Source organism: Papio anubis, chromosome 18, assembly GCF_008728515.1.
Source record: "Papio anubis isolate 15944 chromosome 18, Panubis1.0, whole genome shotgun sequence".
Taxonomy (NCBI): domain Eukaryota; kingdom Metazoa; phylum Chordata; class Mammalia; order Primates; family Cercopithecidae; genus Papio; species Papio anubis.
The window spans coordinates 51914564-51932951 of record NC_044993.1 but is presented as its reverse complement, the minus strand read 5'-3'; the positions used below and the strand labels follow the sequence as shown (position 1 = coordinate 51932951).

Here is an 18388-nt window from a genome sequence, read left to right as displayed (position 1 = left end):
ATACTGTTCTCCATAGTGGCTGTACTAGTTTACATCCCACCAACAGTGTATAAGAGTTAACTTTTCTCCAAATCTTCACTAGTATCTGATATTTTTTGTCTTTATGATAAGCATCCTAACTGCGGTGAGACGATACCTCATTGTGGTCTTAATTTGCCTTTCCCTGATGATTAGTGATTTTTTGTTTGTTTGTTTGTTTGTTTGTTTTTTCAGACAGAGTCCTGCTCCGTTGCCATGCTAGAGTGCAGTGGCCTTATGTCAGCTTACTGCAACCTCTGCCTGCCAGGTTCAAGCAATTCTCCTGTCTCAGCCTCCTGAGTTGCTGGGACTACAGGTGCACACCACCACGCCTGGCTAATTTTTTTGTATTTTTAGTAGAGACAATGTTTTACCATATTAGTCAGGCTGGCCTCGAACTCCTGACCTCAGGTGATCCACCTGCCTCAGCCTCCCAAACTGCTGGGATTAAAGGTGTGAGCCACTGTGCCTGGCTGATTAGTGATGTTTAGTGAACATTTTAAAATATATATTTGTTGGCCATTAGTTTGTCTTTTGAGAAATGTCTATTCAAGTCATTTGCCCATTTAAAAATCAGATTGTTTGGGTTTTTTTGCAGTTGAGATGTTTGAGTTCCTTGTATTAATATATTCTGGATATTCTGTCTTTGAAGAGTAGTTTGAAGATATGTTCTGCCATATTTTCATTCTGTTGATTGTTTCCTATGCTGTGCAGGATCATTTTAGTTTGATATAATCCCATTATTTATTTGCTTTTGTTGTCTCTGCTTTTGAAGTCTTATTCATCTTTTCCAAGACCAGTGTCTTTAAGCATTTCCCCTATGTTTTCTTCTAGTAGTTTATAGTCCCAGGCCTTCCATTTAGATCTTCAATTCATTTTGAGTTATAGACCAGGCACAGTGGCTCACACCTATAATCCCAACTCTTTGGGAGGCTGAGGCGGGCGGATCACTTGAGGGCAGGAGTTCAATACCAGCCTGGCCAACATGGTGAAACCCATCTTTACTAAAAATAGAAAAAGATTAGCTGTGTGTGGTGGTGCATGCTTGTAATCCCAGCTACTCAGGAGGCTGAGCCATGAGAATCACTTGAACCCAGGAGGCAGAGGTTGTAGTGAGTCGAGATGGTGTCACTGCACTCCAGCCTGGGCAACAGAGTGAGACTCTGTCTCAAAAAAAAAAAAAAAGAAAAAAAAATTCATTTTGAGTTGATTTTTGTATAGGGTGACAGGTGTGGGGTCTACTTCTGCTTATGGATATGCTATTTTCCCAGCACCATTTATTGAAGAGACTGTCCTTTTCCAGATGAATGTTCTCGTCACCTTTGTCAAAAATCAGGTGGCTATAGATATGTGGATTAATTTCTAGGTTCTGTTCTGTTCCATTGTCCTATGTGTCTTTTTTTTAATGCCAGTATTATGCTATTTTGGTTATTGTAGCATCGCAGTAAGTCTGGCAGTGTGATACCCCCTTCAGCTGTGTTCTTTTTGTTCAGGATTACTTTGGCTATTCAGAGTCTTTGTGAATTTGAAGATATTTTTTCTATTTGTTAAGAATGCATTGAGTCTGCAGACTGCTTTGGGCAGTACTCAGATTTTATTTCTAAGATTCATTGTGGGCTGTGCATTTTCTTTCTTTTCCTTTTTCCTTTTTTTTTTTAGATGTAGTTTTGCTCTTATCGCCCAGGCTGGAGTGCAATGGCACGATCTTGACTCACTGCAACCTCTACCTCCCAAGTTCAAGCGATTCTCCTGCCTCAGCCTCCTGGGTAGCTGGGATTACAGGTGGCTGCCACCACATCCAGCTAATTTTTTTTTCTTTTTGTGTGTGTGTGTTTTTAGTAGAGACAGGGTTTCACCGTGTTGGCCAGGATGGTCTCAAACTCCTGACCTCAGGTGACTGACCACCTTGGCCTCCCAAAGTGCTGGGATTATAGGCGTGAGCCACTGTGCCCGGCCAGTCTGTGCATTTTCACTGCTGTGTACAGTTCCACTTATCCACCCTCCTGTTTGTGGAAAGTTATTTTGTTTCTAGTTTTTTGCTATTATGAACAGTCCATTTATATTTCTATCCCTTCTCTTTCAGAATTTTGTCATTTCTGTTTTCCTGAGCCCATAAATCAGATGTCACAGTGCCTGCAGGGATAGAAAGAGTGTGAACAATAGGGAGTGGTGGGGCCTGGTGAACTGGAGAATGTGACCAATCTAAGCCCAAGCTGGTTGTTACTGTGTGGGAATACAGGCCCATGTGGCAACAATCAGCTTTCCAGAGCTTCTGATTCTTTTTCAAAAGCAACTGGAAATCTCAATTTTTAAAATGTAAGATGTTCTACTACTCAAATAGTAATGTTTAATTTTAAATGATTTGTTAAAATGCCACATGTCCTTCCTGTAGAAGATAGCTAAAAAAAGTTAAAATAAATAAATAATAAAAATGCCACATGAGCCAAACAATACAGATTTGCAAGTATAGTCCTTCAACCTCCACTTTGCTACTTGTGCCTTGCCCATTGTTGAGTTCAGTTAACTCTTTGCTTAGCTTCTGTGAAGGGCAGCTATCTCCTTTCATTTGCTTCTCTGAAGGACAGCTACCTTCTTTCATTTTAACGCCCCACTGCCTCTGTTTTGAATCTGACTTCTCTTCCTCAGTGCTACTCCTTGTGAAATAGGAAATAGGAAAAGGATTTGAGTCCATCTTCCTAAATTTCTCTGACCACCTGCGATACCATTTACTTCCTTTGTGTGTGTTTGCTTCTTTAGTTGGTGTATAGTTTAGGCTGACAAACAGACTTATGTGGATGTTCTTTATTTCCACATTAAGCTTGTTGTACTTATTTAAAACACAATAAAACAACCACCATCACCAAATACCCAGAACTCTTGGAATTCTGTTTTCCTCCAAAAGGAAAGGAAACCATTTTCTCTGATCTTAGGTGGAAACATGAAAGTGAAAACAATAATTGAAGTAAATTAAGACTCTTAGATGAAGGGAGTTCATACTAGAAATAGATAATCTCTTTAAGCTTGAAGAGTACATCTTTTGAAAACCAAAGTGGGCCGGGCGCGGTGGCTCAAGCCTGTAATCCCAGCACTTTGGGAGGCCGAGGCGGGTGGATCACGAGGTCAGGAGATCGAGACTATCCTGGCTAACACGGTGAAACCCCGTCTCTACTAAAAAAAATACAAAAAGCTAGCTGGGCGTGGTGGCGGGCGCCTGTAGTCCCAGCTACTTGGGAGGCTGAGGCGGGAGAATGGCGTGAACCCGGGAGGCGGAGCTTGCAGTGAGCCGAGATCACGCCACTGCACTCCAGCCTGGGAGACACAGCGAGACTCCGTCTCAAAAAAAAAAAAAAAAAAAGAAAACCAAAGTGGCTGTCCCAGCAATTTGCGAGACCAAGGCGGGTAGATTACCTGAGGTCAGGAGTTTGAGAGTAGCCTGGCCAACATGGTGAAACCCCATCTCTACTAAAAATACAAAAATTCGCCGAGTGTGGTGGCACATGCCTATAATCCCAGCTACTCAGGAGGCTGAGGCAGGAGAATCACTTGAACCTGGGAGGCAGAGGTTGCAGTGAGGTGAGATCACACCACTGTGCCCCAGCCTGAGCAACAAAGTAAGACTCCATCTCAAAAAATAAAACTAAAAAAGAAAACCAAAAGAACTGTAATGTTCATAATCAGCAGCAGATGTGGAAGTTCTTTTTTATGAGTACAAGTTTCGTAGACGGTACATATGCAGTTGAGATTAGTAAGCTTTTCCAGGTATGAGTCTGTTTCTTTTTTGGTGTCCTTCAGAGTTAGGTGTTCAGGCTAGTGATAAATCTAAATTCACCTATATGTCAGGAGTTCCCTCACCTACCTCCCTAGCCTGACCTTCTGTCCTTGACCTCAGACGTTTATTTACAACTGCCTGTTGATCATCCCATAGCTATCTCAAATTCAACATTTCAAAATTTAATTGGTAATCCTCATAATTGCTTACCCTATTGTAAATTCTCTTTGTCTTACCTCCCAACAGCCAAACAGTCACCAAGTCATATAGATTCTCTTCTTTCTTTTCTTTTTAAACATTTTATTATGGAACTAAAACCGATCATCTTTATTGAGGTATAATTTGCATACAATAAATGTATCCATTTTGAGTGTGCAATTTGACAAGTTTTGACTGATGGGTACATCTGTGCAACCATTACTACAATCAAGATATAGAATACATTTCTATTACTCTAGTTTCCTTGTGCCCCTTTGCAGTCAATCCTCTACCCTTGTACCCTTGCCCCAGGCAACCACCAATATAAAATTAATATAGATTAGTTTTGCATTTTCTGAAGTTTCATATAATTAGAATCACAAGCCCTTTTTTAAAATAATTTTTTATGGATATATAATAGATGTACATATTTTGGGGGCACATGATAATACATTTATAAAATTTATAAAGATACGATCAGTTTTGGTCAGACGTGGTGGCCCACACCTGTAATCCCAGCACTTTCAGAGGCCATGGTGGAAAGATCTCTTGAGCCCGGGATTTCAAAACCAACCTGGGCGACATAGGGAGACCCCCATCTCTACAAATAAAAAAAATTAGCTGGGCTTGGTGGTGTACACCTGTGGTCCCAGCTGCTTGGGAAGCTGAGCTGGGAGGATCACTCAAGCCTGGGAGGTCGAGGCTGCAGTGAGCCATGATGGCACCACTGTACTCCAGCCTGGGCGGCAGAGTGAGATCCTGTCCCCCAAAAAATGAAAAAAATAAAAACTCAGTGTAATTGGGATATTCATCACCTTAAATATTTGTCTTTATGCTAGAAACAATAAAATTATTTCCCTCTAGGGTAGCCAAGGCAATCTTGAGCAAAAAGAACAAAGTTGGAGGCATCACGCTACCTGACTTCCAACTGTACTACAGGGCTATGGTAACCAAAACAGCGTGTTGCTGGTACAAGAACAGACACATAGAACAATGGAACAGAATAGAGAACCCAGAAATAAGACCACACACCTACAACTATCTGGTCTTCATCAAACCTGCCAAAAACAAGCAATGAGGAAAGGATTCCCTATTCAATAAATGGTGCTTGGATAACTGGCTAGCCATATGGAGAAAATTGAAACTGGACCCCTTCCTTACACCATATACAAAAATCAACTCAAGATAGATTAAAGACTTAAATGTAAAACCCAAAACTGTAAAAATCCTGGAAGACAACCTATCCAGTACCATTCAGGACATAGGCACAGGCAGAGATTTCATGATGAAGATGCCAAAAGCGATTGCAACAAAGCGAAAGTTGACAAATGAGATCTGATTAAACTAAAGAGATTCTGCACAGCAAAAGAAACTATTAACAGAGTAAACAGACATCCTACAGAATGGGAGAAAATTTTTGCAAACTGTGCATCTGACAAAGGTCTAATATCCAGCATCTAAAGGAATTAAACAAATTTGCAAGTAGAAAACAATCCCATTTAAAAAGTGGGCAACGGACATGAACAGACACTTTTCAGAAGCAGACATACAACAATCATGACAAAAAGCTCAATATCACTGATCATTAGAGAAGTGCAAATCAAAACCACTAGTTACCATCTCACACCAGTCAGAATAGCTGTTGTTAAAAAGTCAAAAAATAACAGATGCTGGTAAGGTTGTGGAGAAAAAGAAGCGTTTACATACTGTTAGTGGGAGTGTAACCATTGTGGAAGACAGTGTGGTGATTCCTCAGAGACCTAAAGACAGAAATACCATTTGACCCAGCAATCCCATTACTGGTTATATACCCAAAGGAATATAAATCATTCTGTTATAAAGACATATACACATATATATTCATTGCAACACTATTCACAATAGCAAAGACATGGGATCAACCTAAATGCTCATCATTGCAACACTATTCACAATAGCAAAGACATGGGATCAACCTAAATGCTCATCAATGATAGACTGGATAAAGAAAATGTGGTACGTACACCATGGAATACAATGCAGCCATAAAAAAGAATGAGATCATGTTTTTTGCAGGGATATGGATGGAACTGGAGGCTAAATGATGGACATATAGAGGGGAACAACACACACTGGGGCCTATGGGAACGGGGAGTGGGGAGGGTGCAGGAGGGAAAGGATCAGGAAAAATTACTGATAGGTACTAGGCTTAATACCTGGGTGATGAAATAATATGTACAACAAACCTCCATGACACAAGTTTACCTATTTAACAAACCTGCATATGTACCCCTGAACTTAAAAGTTAAAAAAAAAATATTTCCTTCTAGCTATTTTGAAATATATAATAGATTACTGTAAGCTATTGTCACCTACTGACCTATCAAATGCTAGGTCTTATTTCTTATTTCATCTATCAAGCTGTATATTTGTACCCATTAATCAACCCCTCCTCCTTCCCGCTACCTTTCTTGGCCTCTGGTAACCACCATTCTACTCTCTGTCTTGAAATCTACTTTTTTAGTGCCCACGTATGAGTGAGAACATGTGATATTTGTCTTTCTGTGCTTGACTTATTTAATATAATAACCTCCAGTTCCATCCATGTTGCTGCAAGTGACAGGATTTCATTCTTTTTTATGACTGAATAATATTCCATTATGTATATATACTACATTTTCTTCACTTGATCTTAGCCAAAAGGCCAAGAAGCAGTGTATACCACATTTTCTTTATCCATTCACCCATTAATGGATATCTGGGTTAGAATCATATGCTCTTTTATGTCAAGCTTTTTTCACGCAGCGTAATGTTTTTGAGATGTATCCATCTTGTTGTGTATAGTAGCAGATTATTATTTTTTTCTTTTTGTAGCTAAACATTATCATTATGGAACTTTTAAGACATGTACCAAAGTAGAGTGGATATAATGAATTCCCATAAAGTCGTTTACCAGCTTCCATAATTAGCAGTATTCTGACATCTTTGCTTCATCTCTAAACTCACCCTGTAAACTCAGTCCTAGTTTGACTAGGGTGGGGTAGGGAAGACTAGAGTTTTTTATTTATTCTTATTTATTTATTTTTTCTTTTTCTGAGACAGAGTTGTACTCTGTTGCCCAGGCTGAAGTGCAGCAAGTGGCGCTATCATAGCTCACTGTAGCCTTGAATTCCTGGTGATCCTCCCACCTCAGCCTCCAGTGTACCTGGGACTATAGGCACGTGCCACCATGCCCTGCTTAATTTTTTTTTTTTTTTTTTGAGACAGGGTCTCACTCTGTCACCCGGGTGGGAGTGCAGTGGCGTGATCTCAGCTCACTGCAGCCTCAACCTCCTCATGCTCAGACAATCCCCCCATCTCAGACTCCTGAGTAGCTGGGACTACAGGTGTACACCACCACATCTGGCTAATTTTTATATTTTTTGTAAAGATAGGGTTTTGCCATGTTGCCCAGGCTGGTCTCGACCTCTTGTGCTCAAGCAGTCCTCCTGCATCAGCCTCCCAAGGTGCTAGAATTACAGGCATGAGCCACTGGCTGGAGTATTTTAAAACAAATTGCAAATGTCATGTTATTTCACCCACAAATACTTCAATGTGTCTTACTAATTCTTAAGGACTTAAAAATTCGGTAGAGATAGGGCATGGTGGCTCACAATTGCAATCCTAGCACTTGGGAGGCTGAAGTGAGAGAATTACTTGAGGCCAGGCGTTTGCGACCAGCCTGGGCAACATAGCAAGACTATGTCTCTACAAAAAATGAAAAGAAAAATTAGCCAGATCTGGTGGCATGTACCTGTAGTCCCAGCTACTTGGAGGCTGAGACAGAAGGATCTCTTGAGCCCAGGAGTTCAAGGTTACAGTGAACTATAATCAGGCCACTGCACTCCAACCTGAGTGACAGAGCAAGACCCTGTCTCCATAAACAAACAAAAATGAGTAGAGTATCACTGTTATCATGTTAATATTATAAAAACTCCAGTACTTCCTTAATATCATCTAATCCTCAGTCCGTATTCAGTCTTCCCAGTATCTCAGGATATCTTTTTCCAGTTGGTTTGTTCAAAGCAGAATCCAAACATGATGCTGCACACATTATATTTGGTTGATATGTCTCTTAAGTCTCTTTTAATCTGTAACAGTTCTCTTTTCCCAACCCTTTTGTCTTTTCATGCCATTTATATGTTGCAGAAACTGGATCACTGTCCAGTTGAATTCTCCAGCTGCTGAATTTGGCTGATTATGTCTATATGGAGTTGCCTAATAAGGTCCTTATCTCCCTCCTTCCTTGAAATTGGTCGTTAAATCTAGAGGCTTAATCAGATTAATTTACTTTTATTATTAATTTATATATTTTTACGATTTATTTTTTCTTTCTATATGTATAGTTATTGCTTTAGATAAGATCCATTATAGGCTGGGTGCAGTGGCTCATGCCTATAATGCCAGCACTTTGGGAGGATCACTTGAGGTCAGGAGTTCAAGAGCAGCCTAGCCAACATGGTGAAACCCTGTCTCTACTAAAAATATAAAAATGAGCCAGGCATGGTGGTGGATGCGTGTAATTCCAGCTACTGGGGAGGCTGAGGCAGGAGAATTGCTTGAACCTGGGAGGTGGGGTTGCAGTGACCCAAGATCACGCCACTGCACTCCAGCCTGAGTGACAGAGCAAGACTCCATCTCAAAAAAAAAAAAAAGACTAATTATCTATTTTTACCTTGATCCATTGTAGTCATCTAAAGGGTCAGTTTTCCTCAAGTCTCTCACCTGCATCCCCCATGCAGATGCCAGGGTGCTTCCACAGTAGTAGTAATAATATGGAAATTTATGTATGTTAATCCTCTGTTTAAAATACTGGGGCCAAGTGCAGTGTCTAATGCCTGCAATCCCAGCACTTTGGGAGACCAGAGTTGGAGGATTGATTGCATGAGCCTAGGGGTTCAAGACCAGTGTGGGCAACATAGTGAGACTCCCATCTCTACAAAACATTTAAAAATTAGTGGGATGTGGTGGCATACACCTGTAGTACCAGCTGCTCAGAAGGCTTAGGCGGGAGGATCCCTTGAGCCCAGCAGCTCAAGGTTGCAGTGAGCTATGATTGTGCCACTACACTGCAGCCTGGGCAATAGAGTGAGACCCTGTGTCTTTAAAAAAAAAAAAAATTTTTTTTTTTGAGGCAAAATCTCACTCTTTTTGCACAGGCTGGAGTGCAATAGCGTGATCTTGGCTCACTGCAACCCCTGCCTCCCAGGTTCAAGCGATTCTCATGCCTTAGCCTCCCAAGTAGCTGGGATTACTGCAGGTACCTGCCACCATGTCTGGCTAATTTTTGTATTTTTAGTAGAGATGGAGTTTCACCATGTTGGCCAGGCTGGTCTCGAACTCCTGACCTCAGGTGATCTGCCTGCTTCAGCTTCCCAAAGTGTTGGGATTACAGGTGTAAGCTACCACACCTGGCCAGAAAAAAATTTTTAATGAAATAAAATATTTTGTTGACTCTTTATATCCTCTAGGAAAAATGCCTAAGCTTCTGTGCTTAGCATACATAATTCCTCATAATCTACTTGCATGTCCCTTGCTTACTTTTTCCAGTTACAACTCCAGCATATTCACTTTTTAACCCCATTTATTTATTCAGCAGACATTTTGAGGGTGCCTACTCTTTACCAAGTATAAGGCATTAATCCTCCCAGACTTACAGGTTGTGTTACTCAGCCCCTCTCAGCAACTTCTGGGGAAGCCACATCTTACACTCTGCTGCAGTGTAGCACTTAGAATCTGAGTTCAGAGGTTGGAAGATGAACCAGCACTCCATTGGGTCCACCTCTGGGAGCATGGAGCTGGAGGTAGTACTGTTAAGAAAGAAGACAAAGGTAGAGCAGCCAGAACTCTTGATAAGCAAGCAGCCAAGGCTTCGGAGGCACGAGGACCTACCTGAGTGAATCTAAAGAGACACATAAGCCAGATCTGCTTTAGGTGTTCTCACTAAGTGCTCATTCAGTGAGTTCTATTCATGGGGGATTAAGGGCAAAGCTTATGATTTACTAGGAACATCGCTAACTGCAGTCACTGTCATGAGGGCAGTTCTCTTTTTACCTTACAAGTTACTCCTTTTGGCAGAACATTTGTAACATTCTGTCAGAGTGGATTGTAACATAACTCAGAATCAGTATCTCGTTATCTACTCTTTTTTGTTACATCTTAGACTATGTTGCTAATTTTTTAAAATTTGCTTTGTCTTACAGACCATTGTGATGAATGACTGTATTATCCGAGGGGATCTGGCAAACGTAAGAGTTGGACGTCATTGTGTTGTAAAAAGTCGTAGTGTCATAAGGCCACCATTCAAGAAATTCAGCAAAGGGTATGTAATTTAATTACTTGTTCAAGTCTTGGGCTAGAAGCTGCCACTGGTGGTATGGTCCATGTGTTGAGTTGTGGTATAATGACTAGGTCCATCCTGTTGTTTGAAGCACTAAGTAAGAGTTCACCATAATGAACACAATTCTGCTGGTGGTTGTCTCAGTCTGGTTGATGATTGGTTGCCACAAACAGAATCCACTTATACACTGGCAAAAGCAAGGGGTTTCTGATCAAACAGACTGGCATATATAATGGAACCTAAGAGCAGGAAAAGGAGCAAGCCAGGCCTCACAAGGGACCGGAACCTGGAATTGGACAGCTAGCTGGAATCAAGACAGTTTTGTCTACCTATCCCTCTCTGTATCTGAGATTGTATTTTTTCTTCTATACTGCCCTTCTCTCTGCATTTCTACTTCCCTTTTCTCTCTCACAGATACCTGCCCCATTTGTTCATGGAGACTACCTTGCTGACTCACATTCTAATTTATATCATTTCTCCATTTAGGCTTCCAGCAGACACCAACTAGAGACCTTATGTGTCATTTCCAAACTCCTGAGAGAGAGAATCTGATTGGCTCACCTTAAGTATCCATGATCTGAACAGCTTTGACCCAAAGGGCAGAGTCAAGTCAGGTCCACTGATCCTTCAGTGGGAATAAAGACTATCCAAGAAAGGCCATGGACAGAGCAGGCAAACTGACCACCATAGCTGATATGGTGCTAAAAGTATTCTCTTTGCCTCTTTACCTCTCTCCTCCTTGGCTAATTGCCCTCCTGGCACCCATCTGCATTTCATCCAATAAGTCAGCAAGCATTTATTGAGTACCTTCTTCATGCCCGCAGCTAGGTTATAAGCTGAGAATATATAAAGATAGATAAAATAAGATTCCTGCCTCAAAGTTCCCAAAGTCTAGTTGTAGAAACAATTAACATAATCAGATAGTGACATGTGACAGCTACTATATGGTGTGATACACCTGTCACAGAGGTATGAACATGGTTAGGAAGGAACAGAAAAGGGAGCAATTAACTCAAACTAATGATAATACCTAGAAGTGTATCATGCAGAAATAATCCCACATGTCCAGTAATGATATTGGATTCTAGGCTTTCCATGACATACAAGAACTGGATCAGGGAATCATTATAAAAAATTCACATGATTAGCTTTGAAGGCTATTAGGGGGAAACCAGAAAACCTCCTGGTACCCTTTTATGGTTTTATACGGTGTGACTGAAACACTACTAGAGATGTTGATTAACAGCATTATTGGGTTGGATATGGCACAGGAAAAGCACCAGGAGTGAACAAGGGTTTTATTGCTGAATGAAGGGATGTGTAAGTAGGAATAGTACATGTGAGAAATGCAGAAATATGAAAGTGTAAATAGCAAAACGTGAATAGAAGCTGAATGTGGATTTTTTTCTACCTGCATTTCATACCAGAATCAGATAATACTATCAAACTTGGAATCTTAAATTTAAAAATTAAAGAACTGTCAGTACTGCTACAGACCGTGATGAGATCAAGGAATGCATTGCTGCACAGGAGGTACAGACCAAAAATAGTAATGGTTAAGGAAGATTTAAACAAATTATAAGTTCATAGAGGACAGGTATCATCTCTGAAAAAATATTCTGAACAAAATAGAACAGAATTGGAAGGAACTAATGAGCATCTAGCATTTTATATTCATTCCAGTCCAAATATTTTACATCCCAAGGTATAGAAATTACGTATAAATGTGATCACAGAACCACTGTCAGTGACATTTGAGGAACCCTAGAGAATGGGATGGGAATGATGTCAGATATCTGGAGAAAGCCTGCTGACTCCTACTCAAAGTCAATTAAGTTTTTCCTAAAGCCGTGGACTAGGTAACGTCTCCTTGTTATATGTGGTCATAACTTGATATTGTGTTTCTGTATCCCTTATCATAGTTGTCACTACTTACTATTTAATCTCTTTTCTTGATTGTAAGCTGCTCGTGGACAGGGTTCTATCTCTTTTGTCATGGTTGTAGCCCTGATTTCTAGCATTGAGTCTGGCACATAGTAGGCACTCACTGAAATCTGTGAATGAATAAATTTTTAGAATGCTGAATGTGGAAATTATAACTCATGATCCTAATGTCAATTCCCTGGAACATTATAGGGCACGTTAGTAAAAATGTGATCTGTGAGTATTTTCAAAGGAAGTGGGAATGAACAAACGTTCATTGATTTTTATTTGGTACCTGCTCTTTTAGCTTTGAAGATCTTGCCCCTCCTGCCTTAGTTTTTCCTTGCATATTTCTTTGGTGTACTATTGCAATTTTGAACTAGTAATCACGTTCATTTTCTTCAATATTGTATGATTTTTCTAGCCTGAGGTTTCTTTCCTTGCTGGGGACAGTCTTGCTAAGATGATAAAGTTCAGATTATGATCTGTAGTTCTATAAACCTTGACCCAAAGTACATCATCTTGACCTTTCTTTGTTCATCTTCTTTTCCTCTTCTAGTGTTGCATTCTTTCCTTTACATATTGGGGACCATGTCTTTATTGAGGAAGATTGTGTGGTCAACGCAGCTCAGATTGGTTCCTACGTTCATGTTGGGAAGAACTGTGTGATTGTGAGTATGATGACTTGGCTGGCAAAGCAGCCTCACTTTCCCTCCAGCTCCTATCCCTCACATCAGTGGGACCCTGTTTCTGTGACCAAGCAGGGTAGCAGTGGTTTCGTCTTCCCATAGTTGGATTTTTCTTGACAGATACGGAATTTTTTTCAGCCGGGCATAGTGGCTCATGCCTGTAATTCCAGCTTTTTGGGAGGTTGACGTGGGTGGATCACTTGAGGTCACGAGTTTGAGACCAGTCTGGCCAACATGGTAAAACCCTGTCTCTAGAAAAATACAAAAATTAGCTGGGCATGGTGGTGCATGCCTGTAGTCCCAGCTACTCGGGAGGCTGAGGCAGGAAAATCACTTGAACCCAGGAGGCGGAGGTTGCAAAGAGCCAAGATTGCACCACTGCTTTCCAGTCTGGGCAACAAAGCGAGACACTGTCTTAAAAATAATATATGAATAAAAAGATTTGGAATATTTTCTAGACATTAATACTGGCAAGCGTTTGTCAAGCCTCCTCTATATAATGTTAAACGCTTTCCTTGGATGATTTCATTTAATCCTCACAACCATTCAAAGGTGTTGCGTGTTATCCCTATTTGCAGATGAGAAGACTGATGACCTTAAATATTAAGGGATTTGGGGCCAGGTGTGATGACTGTCATCTGTAATCCCAGCACTTTGGGAGGCCAAGGCAGGAGGATCCCTTGACCCCAGGAGTTCAAGACCAGCCTGGGCAACAAAGCAAGATTCTTTCTTTTTTAAAAAAAACAAAAGTTAAGGGATTTGATAGGGCTAGAAAGCAGTAGACCTGGGATTTAAACCCAGGCAATGTGATTATTAGCTATGCTGCTATATGGCCTACTTGTTGCCTTACTTCATGGAGCTTACAGTCTAATGGGAGTAAGGAAATCTGAAGGCTGAGTTGAAATTGGGGGAGGACAAGCATTTCAGGAAAGGGATTCGCATGCGTAAGGAAGGGTTCGAGTCATCAAAAGGCATTTACGTGTAATTCAGGGTGCAAGCGGGCCCCTTGCTCAGCAGAATCTGTCGGACCCTGGTCCACTGGAGCCTAGGAATAGGTTGATTTAACCCAACCAAGGCTTAACAAGTTGGATTTCCTGTGATTTCTTAGATGATGAGCTTGATTTCAGATGGAATTTATGAGAAGCATGTGTAGGGAAAATGTTTTCTGCATTTTGGATTTGTACTCCAGACTAGACTCTAGGAAAAGCCAAGACTCTGTTTCTTTAATGACCATTCCCATTAATATGGAGCCAGCTCTCTGCCCTGGATAAGACTCAGACCCTGAAATATCAAAAAACTTGCAGAAACCAAACAGTTCACATTCCAGGAACTATGAGGGTACAGCAAAGGTGAACAGAAAGTCTTTGGGACAAGGGGAAAGTTAGTAAAGTTCATCCTCTTCCCTCACCCTAATTGCTTGGCAAAAACTAGCCTTCCAGCTGGGGTTTTCTGATATTTTCCTTAGCAAAGTGAAGATATTACCGCAGTAGCCTAGTCGTATGACCCTGTCGTTTATTCTCAGAGCAAAATGTCTGAAAGGTTAAATCCAAGTTCTATTCCCAGTGCTTAAGAAATTCTAATCCTGCTGTCAGGTGCTCTTGTTTTTATGCCACTTTTTAATACATCACTTCATGATAATAGTCATTGTTCCATATTGGCAGTACTTGCTGAGCCTTGACAAATACTCAATCTCAGGAGAGATTCTTTTAGAATTCTAGAACTTCAACACTGGAAGTAACTCTTTTAGTCCAGCCGTCCCCATGACACATAGATCCTTCCTATAACATCCCATGTAGTGGTCTTAACTTCCGTTTGGATATGTGAAGATGGAGGTGTTCATCAGAATTGCCCAGATGCCTGAAGGAAAAGCTTAACAAGCAATATTTATAGGCACTGTTGCTGTACTATGAGTTTTACATTTATTCTCTCTATGACAACCCCCCTGCAGATTGGTTTTCCATTCTGTTTCACAGATGAGGAAACCAAGGCTCCAAGATGCTAACTTTCTTGCACAGGATATATAGGTAGCTGTAGTATTAGCAGCATGGCTGCAGTTGTTAACTCCTTGGAAAACTCTCTAAAGAATAAAGAAGTAGTTTCAGGCCGGGCGCAGTGGCTCATTCCTGTAATCCCAGCACTTGGGGAGGCCGAGGCAGGAGGATCACTTGAGGCCAGGAGTTCAAGACCAGCCTGGCCAACATGGTGAAACCCTGTCTCTACTAAAAATACAAAAAAATTAGCCGTGGTGGCGCGTGCCTGTAATCCCAGCTACTTGGGAGGCTGAGACAGGAGAATTGCTTGAACCCAGGAGGTGGAGGTTGCAGTGAGCCAAGATCATGCCACTGCACTCCAGTCTGGGCAACAGAGTGAGACTCCATCCCCCCCCCACCACCCCCCAAAAAAAGTGGTTTCAGCTTTTACTTCCTCAGCTATTGCCAGTGCATTTATTCCTAAGAAATACCTACATTTTGAATGTTTAATTTGATTGATCAGTTTACCCAGACAGCTTCTGAAACCCAGTTAAGCATTATTTCTCTTAAGTGGGCAAAATGGCCAACCAGTGGACAGAGCAGGTGCCTTCAGGCTGCATGGTGGCTGGTATACACAGTGAAAATATCCCATCAACTAGTCTTCTTTTCCAGGGCCCTTTGTGTGTGGATCCCTCCATGGGACTATATCATGCCTCACGTAGCCCGTTGGGTGTCCTTTTACTCAGTGCCTCATGAACTTAATCTGAGTTAGTAGGAGCTTAGTCATGACAGGAATTCTTTGGGTTTATGTTAATTTGAGGTCACCAGGGAAGATAGTTAGTTGCCATATTTTTGAAATTGCCACTAGCAGGTAACCCATGGAAGAGGACTTTACAAAGAAGAATGAAGAACTATAGTCATAATGTGCTTTTGAGCTAAAGATGTTGTCAAGTATTGTCAGGGCTGTTATCTACCTCGCTGGAGAGAGATCAGCCACTTGGGAAGTTCAGAGCCACTTGGGAAATTCACATGCTTTCATAAGAAGTTCATTTAGCAATCTACCTTTTCCTAGAAAAACATATGATTTAAGGGTTTAATAGTGGGGAAAAATTTAAACACAACCAAATCAAAGTGTCTTCTTCATGTTCTTTGCTAAAATCTGAGATCTGGACTGGTTAGCATTGTCCTGGTATTTGTAAAGATTTCCACACTCTCAGTCAGGTATATTTTCTGATTGTCTAGCCAGGATACCAGTGAACTAACAGGTCCTGATGTAAATGCAGTCAAAAATGACCAAAACTTTCATTTCCTCAGCAAGGAGTCTGAGGTACAGCTGTAAACTGTACACAGAAGCCCTACTTTTCCCTTAGCCCATGAAACAGATGAGTCTCTCAGACCTTATTTCTTGCTCTCCAAATGCAGTGGATCATGGCAGAATTGAAAAGTGGTGACAGTGGTTAAAGTCTGGGATGAGGTTCAAACATCCACATGACTATCACTCACCTGTGGGAGAACAAGTGAACTAATAGTTTCATATCCAAATGAATTTGTCAGGATTTTTCCAGTTTGAATCGACAAAGGAGCAAACCAACCAGCCAACCTTAAGCTGGTGGGTGCAGAGTGGAATGGGTGGTGAATGTAAACTAAGACTACAGGAGTAGATCCTAATGTCATGGCCAAATGGCTCCAGGGCTTCAGCCCATGTTGTAAGAATTAGTCTCCATCTCTGTGCTGCTTTCCTCTGGGAGGTTCACTCTCAGACAGGTTCTTCCTTCATGGAAATAAGATGCCTATTCCAGTCTTCCAGCCTGTCCTCTGGAAACCCCAGTGGGAAGTGCTGCTTTCCCCAGCAGTCCTAGCAAAAACCCTGAGGTTGGGGTCCATCAGACTAATTGGGGTCATATGCTGATCCCCAACACCTGTTATTGTGTCCAGGCTTGGGGTTTGGTGTGTGGGCTGTGGGGTGAAGCACATGGATGAGATGGGGATGGGAGGGTTACCAAGGAAAATACAGGTTCTGTTACCAGAAGAAAGGGGAATGGATGCTGGACAAGCAAAAGCACAAACGTCCACTAAATCAAAGGGAAAATTCAACAGAGCTCACGGAAGACTGAAATTCAGTCTGTAATGCCATGACATTTTGTCCTGTCTCTAGCATACAGCCTTCCCCCGCAAATGTACACAAACACACACTGTCACAACCTTGCTGCCTCCTCCTCGTCAGGTACCACCTGAAGCAGGAAATTGCAACCAAGCCTCTTGTCACTGTCCCTGGCTATTACATGATATCATGAATGGGGAAAATAGAAAGGAGCCTTTCACACAGTAGACTAGACAAATTTTACTCCCATTTCCTGATCCATTTCCTATTAACAAGATTTTAATTTCAGGGGCGCCGATGTGTGTTGAAAGACTGCTGCAAAATTCTTGACAACACGGTATTACCTCCAGAAACTGTGGTCCCACCATTCACTGTCTTCTCAGGCTGCCCAGGTAACCTTGCGTGTTGATTTATTTTAACTTCCTAAAACTCAATTATATTTTCCATCACAAGAGTAATGCATACAATTCCTATCTCTGGCAATATGTTGATAGAGCTAACTTAGAAATTCACCTGTACAAAGTACCTGGAAATGCTACCTAACATTTAAACTGTTTAAATGCATAATTAGGTTCACCAGCAAATAAGGAAATTATGAAGGGCCAAACACAAAGAGGAAACTAAGCCCAGGCTGTGAGATTGCATGGGTTAATGCTGTCTTCATCATAGAGTGGTTTTAGGGGTGATACTCATGTCAGGATGGAAATAAAGCTTTGGATCCACACATGACAGAGAGATCCTCAGATAACTCTTTAAAGGATTCCCTCTCAAGGAAAAGTCGATGTAAAACAAATCTGCTGCCAACACAGGGAATGTACAGAAAAGCATTTCTTGCCTGGCCTGGGCTCTGGGTAGAAAAAGTCTGTCTAGAGAATTTTAATGCTGGGCTTACCCTCACATTGGTCATGAGTTTAATTTATACATTCCACATGGCCCAGGAATTCCCAGACTGAAAAGTTAGTATAAAGCATGGTCTAAGACCAGCAATACCTTGAGGATACCTGAGAGGGGCAAATATTAATACATTATCTCCAGACCTTGGCTGATAGAATACTCACAAGTAAAGCCCATCAGGAGCCTGGAGTTCCAAATTATAAAACGTGAGGAAACAAAAGTGATACATACTTCTCTCAGAAAACTTGGAAAACACTGAAAAGCAGAAGGAAGAAGAAAACCTCACATTGCCTTAGCCCTACCCCAAGACAGTATCTTCTTCTCCATGTTGTTTTACACAGCTGAAATCATGTAGCATATACAGAAGCATGTCATAAATTCACAGATGGAAAATGATATGAACAGAGAGATTTGACAGTATATGATACCTACCACTGGGTGGTTTAATTGTTTTTCCAATTAAAAAAT

General features: G+C 41.2%; 1 protein-coding gene across 2 annotated transcripts in view; it reads left to right on the top strand.

The window, feature by feature from the left end:
* DCTN5 (dynactin subunit 5) overlaps nt 1-18388 on the top strand; it is a 29050-nt gene that overhangs the window by 7815 nt on the left and 2847 nt on the right. The window contains exons 1-4 of one of the 2 annotated variants that reach the window (XM_009196160.4): nt 7882-8229; nt 10207-10325; nt 12826-12937; nt 17316-17418. In XM_009196160.4, the coding sequence (XP_009194424.1) occupies nt 8212-8229; nt 10207-10325; nt 12826-12937; nt 17316-17418 (352 nt within the window). In that variant the 5' untranslated portion in view covers nt 7882-8211. Of the gene's footprint in view, nt 1-7881; nt 8230-10206; nt 10326-12825; nt 12938-17315; nt 17419-18388 lie in introns of those variants that run through there. The other variant, XM_031658395.1, reaches the window with a different exon arrangement.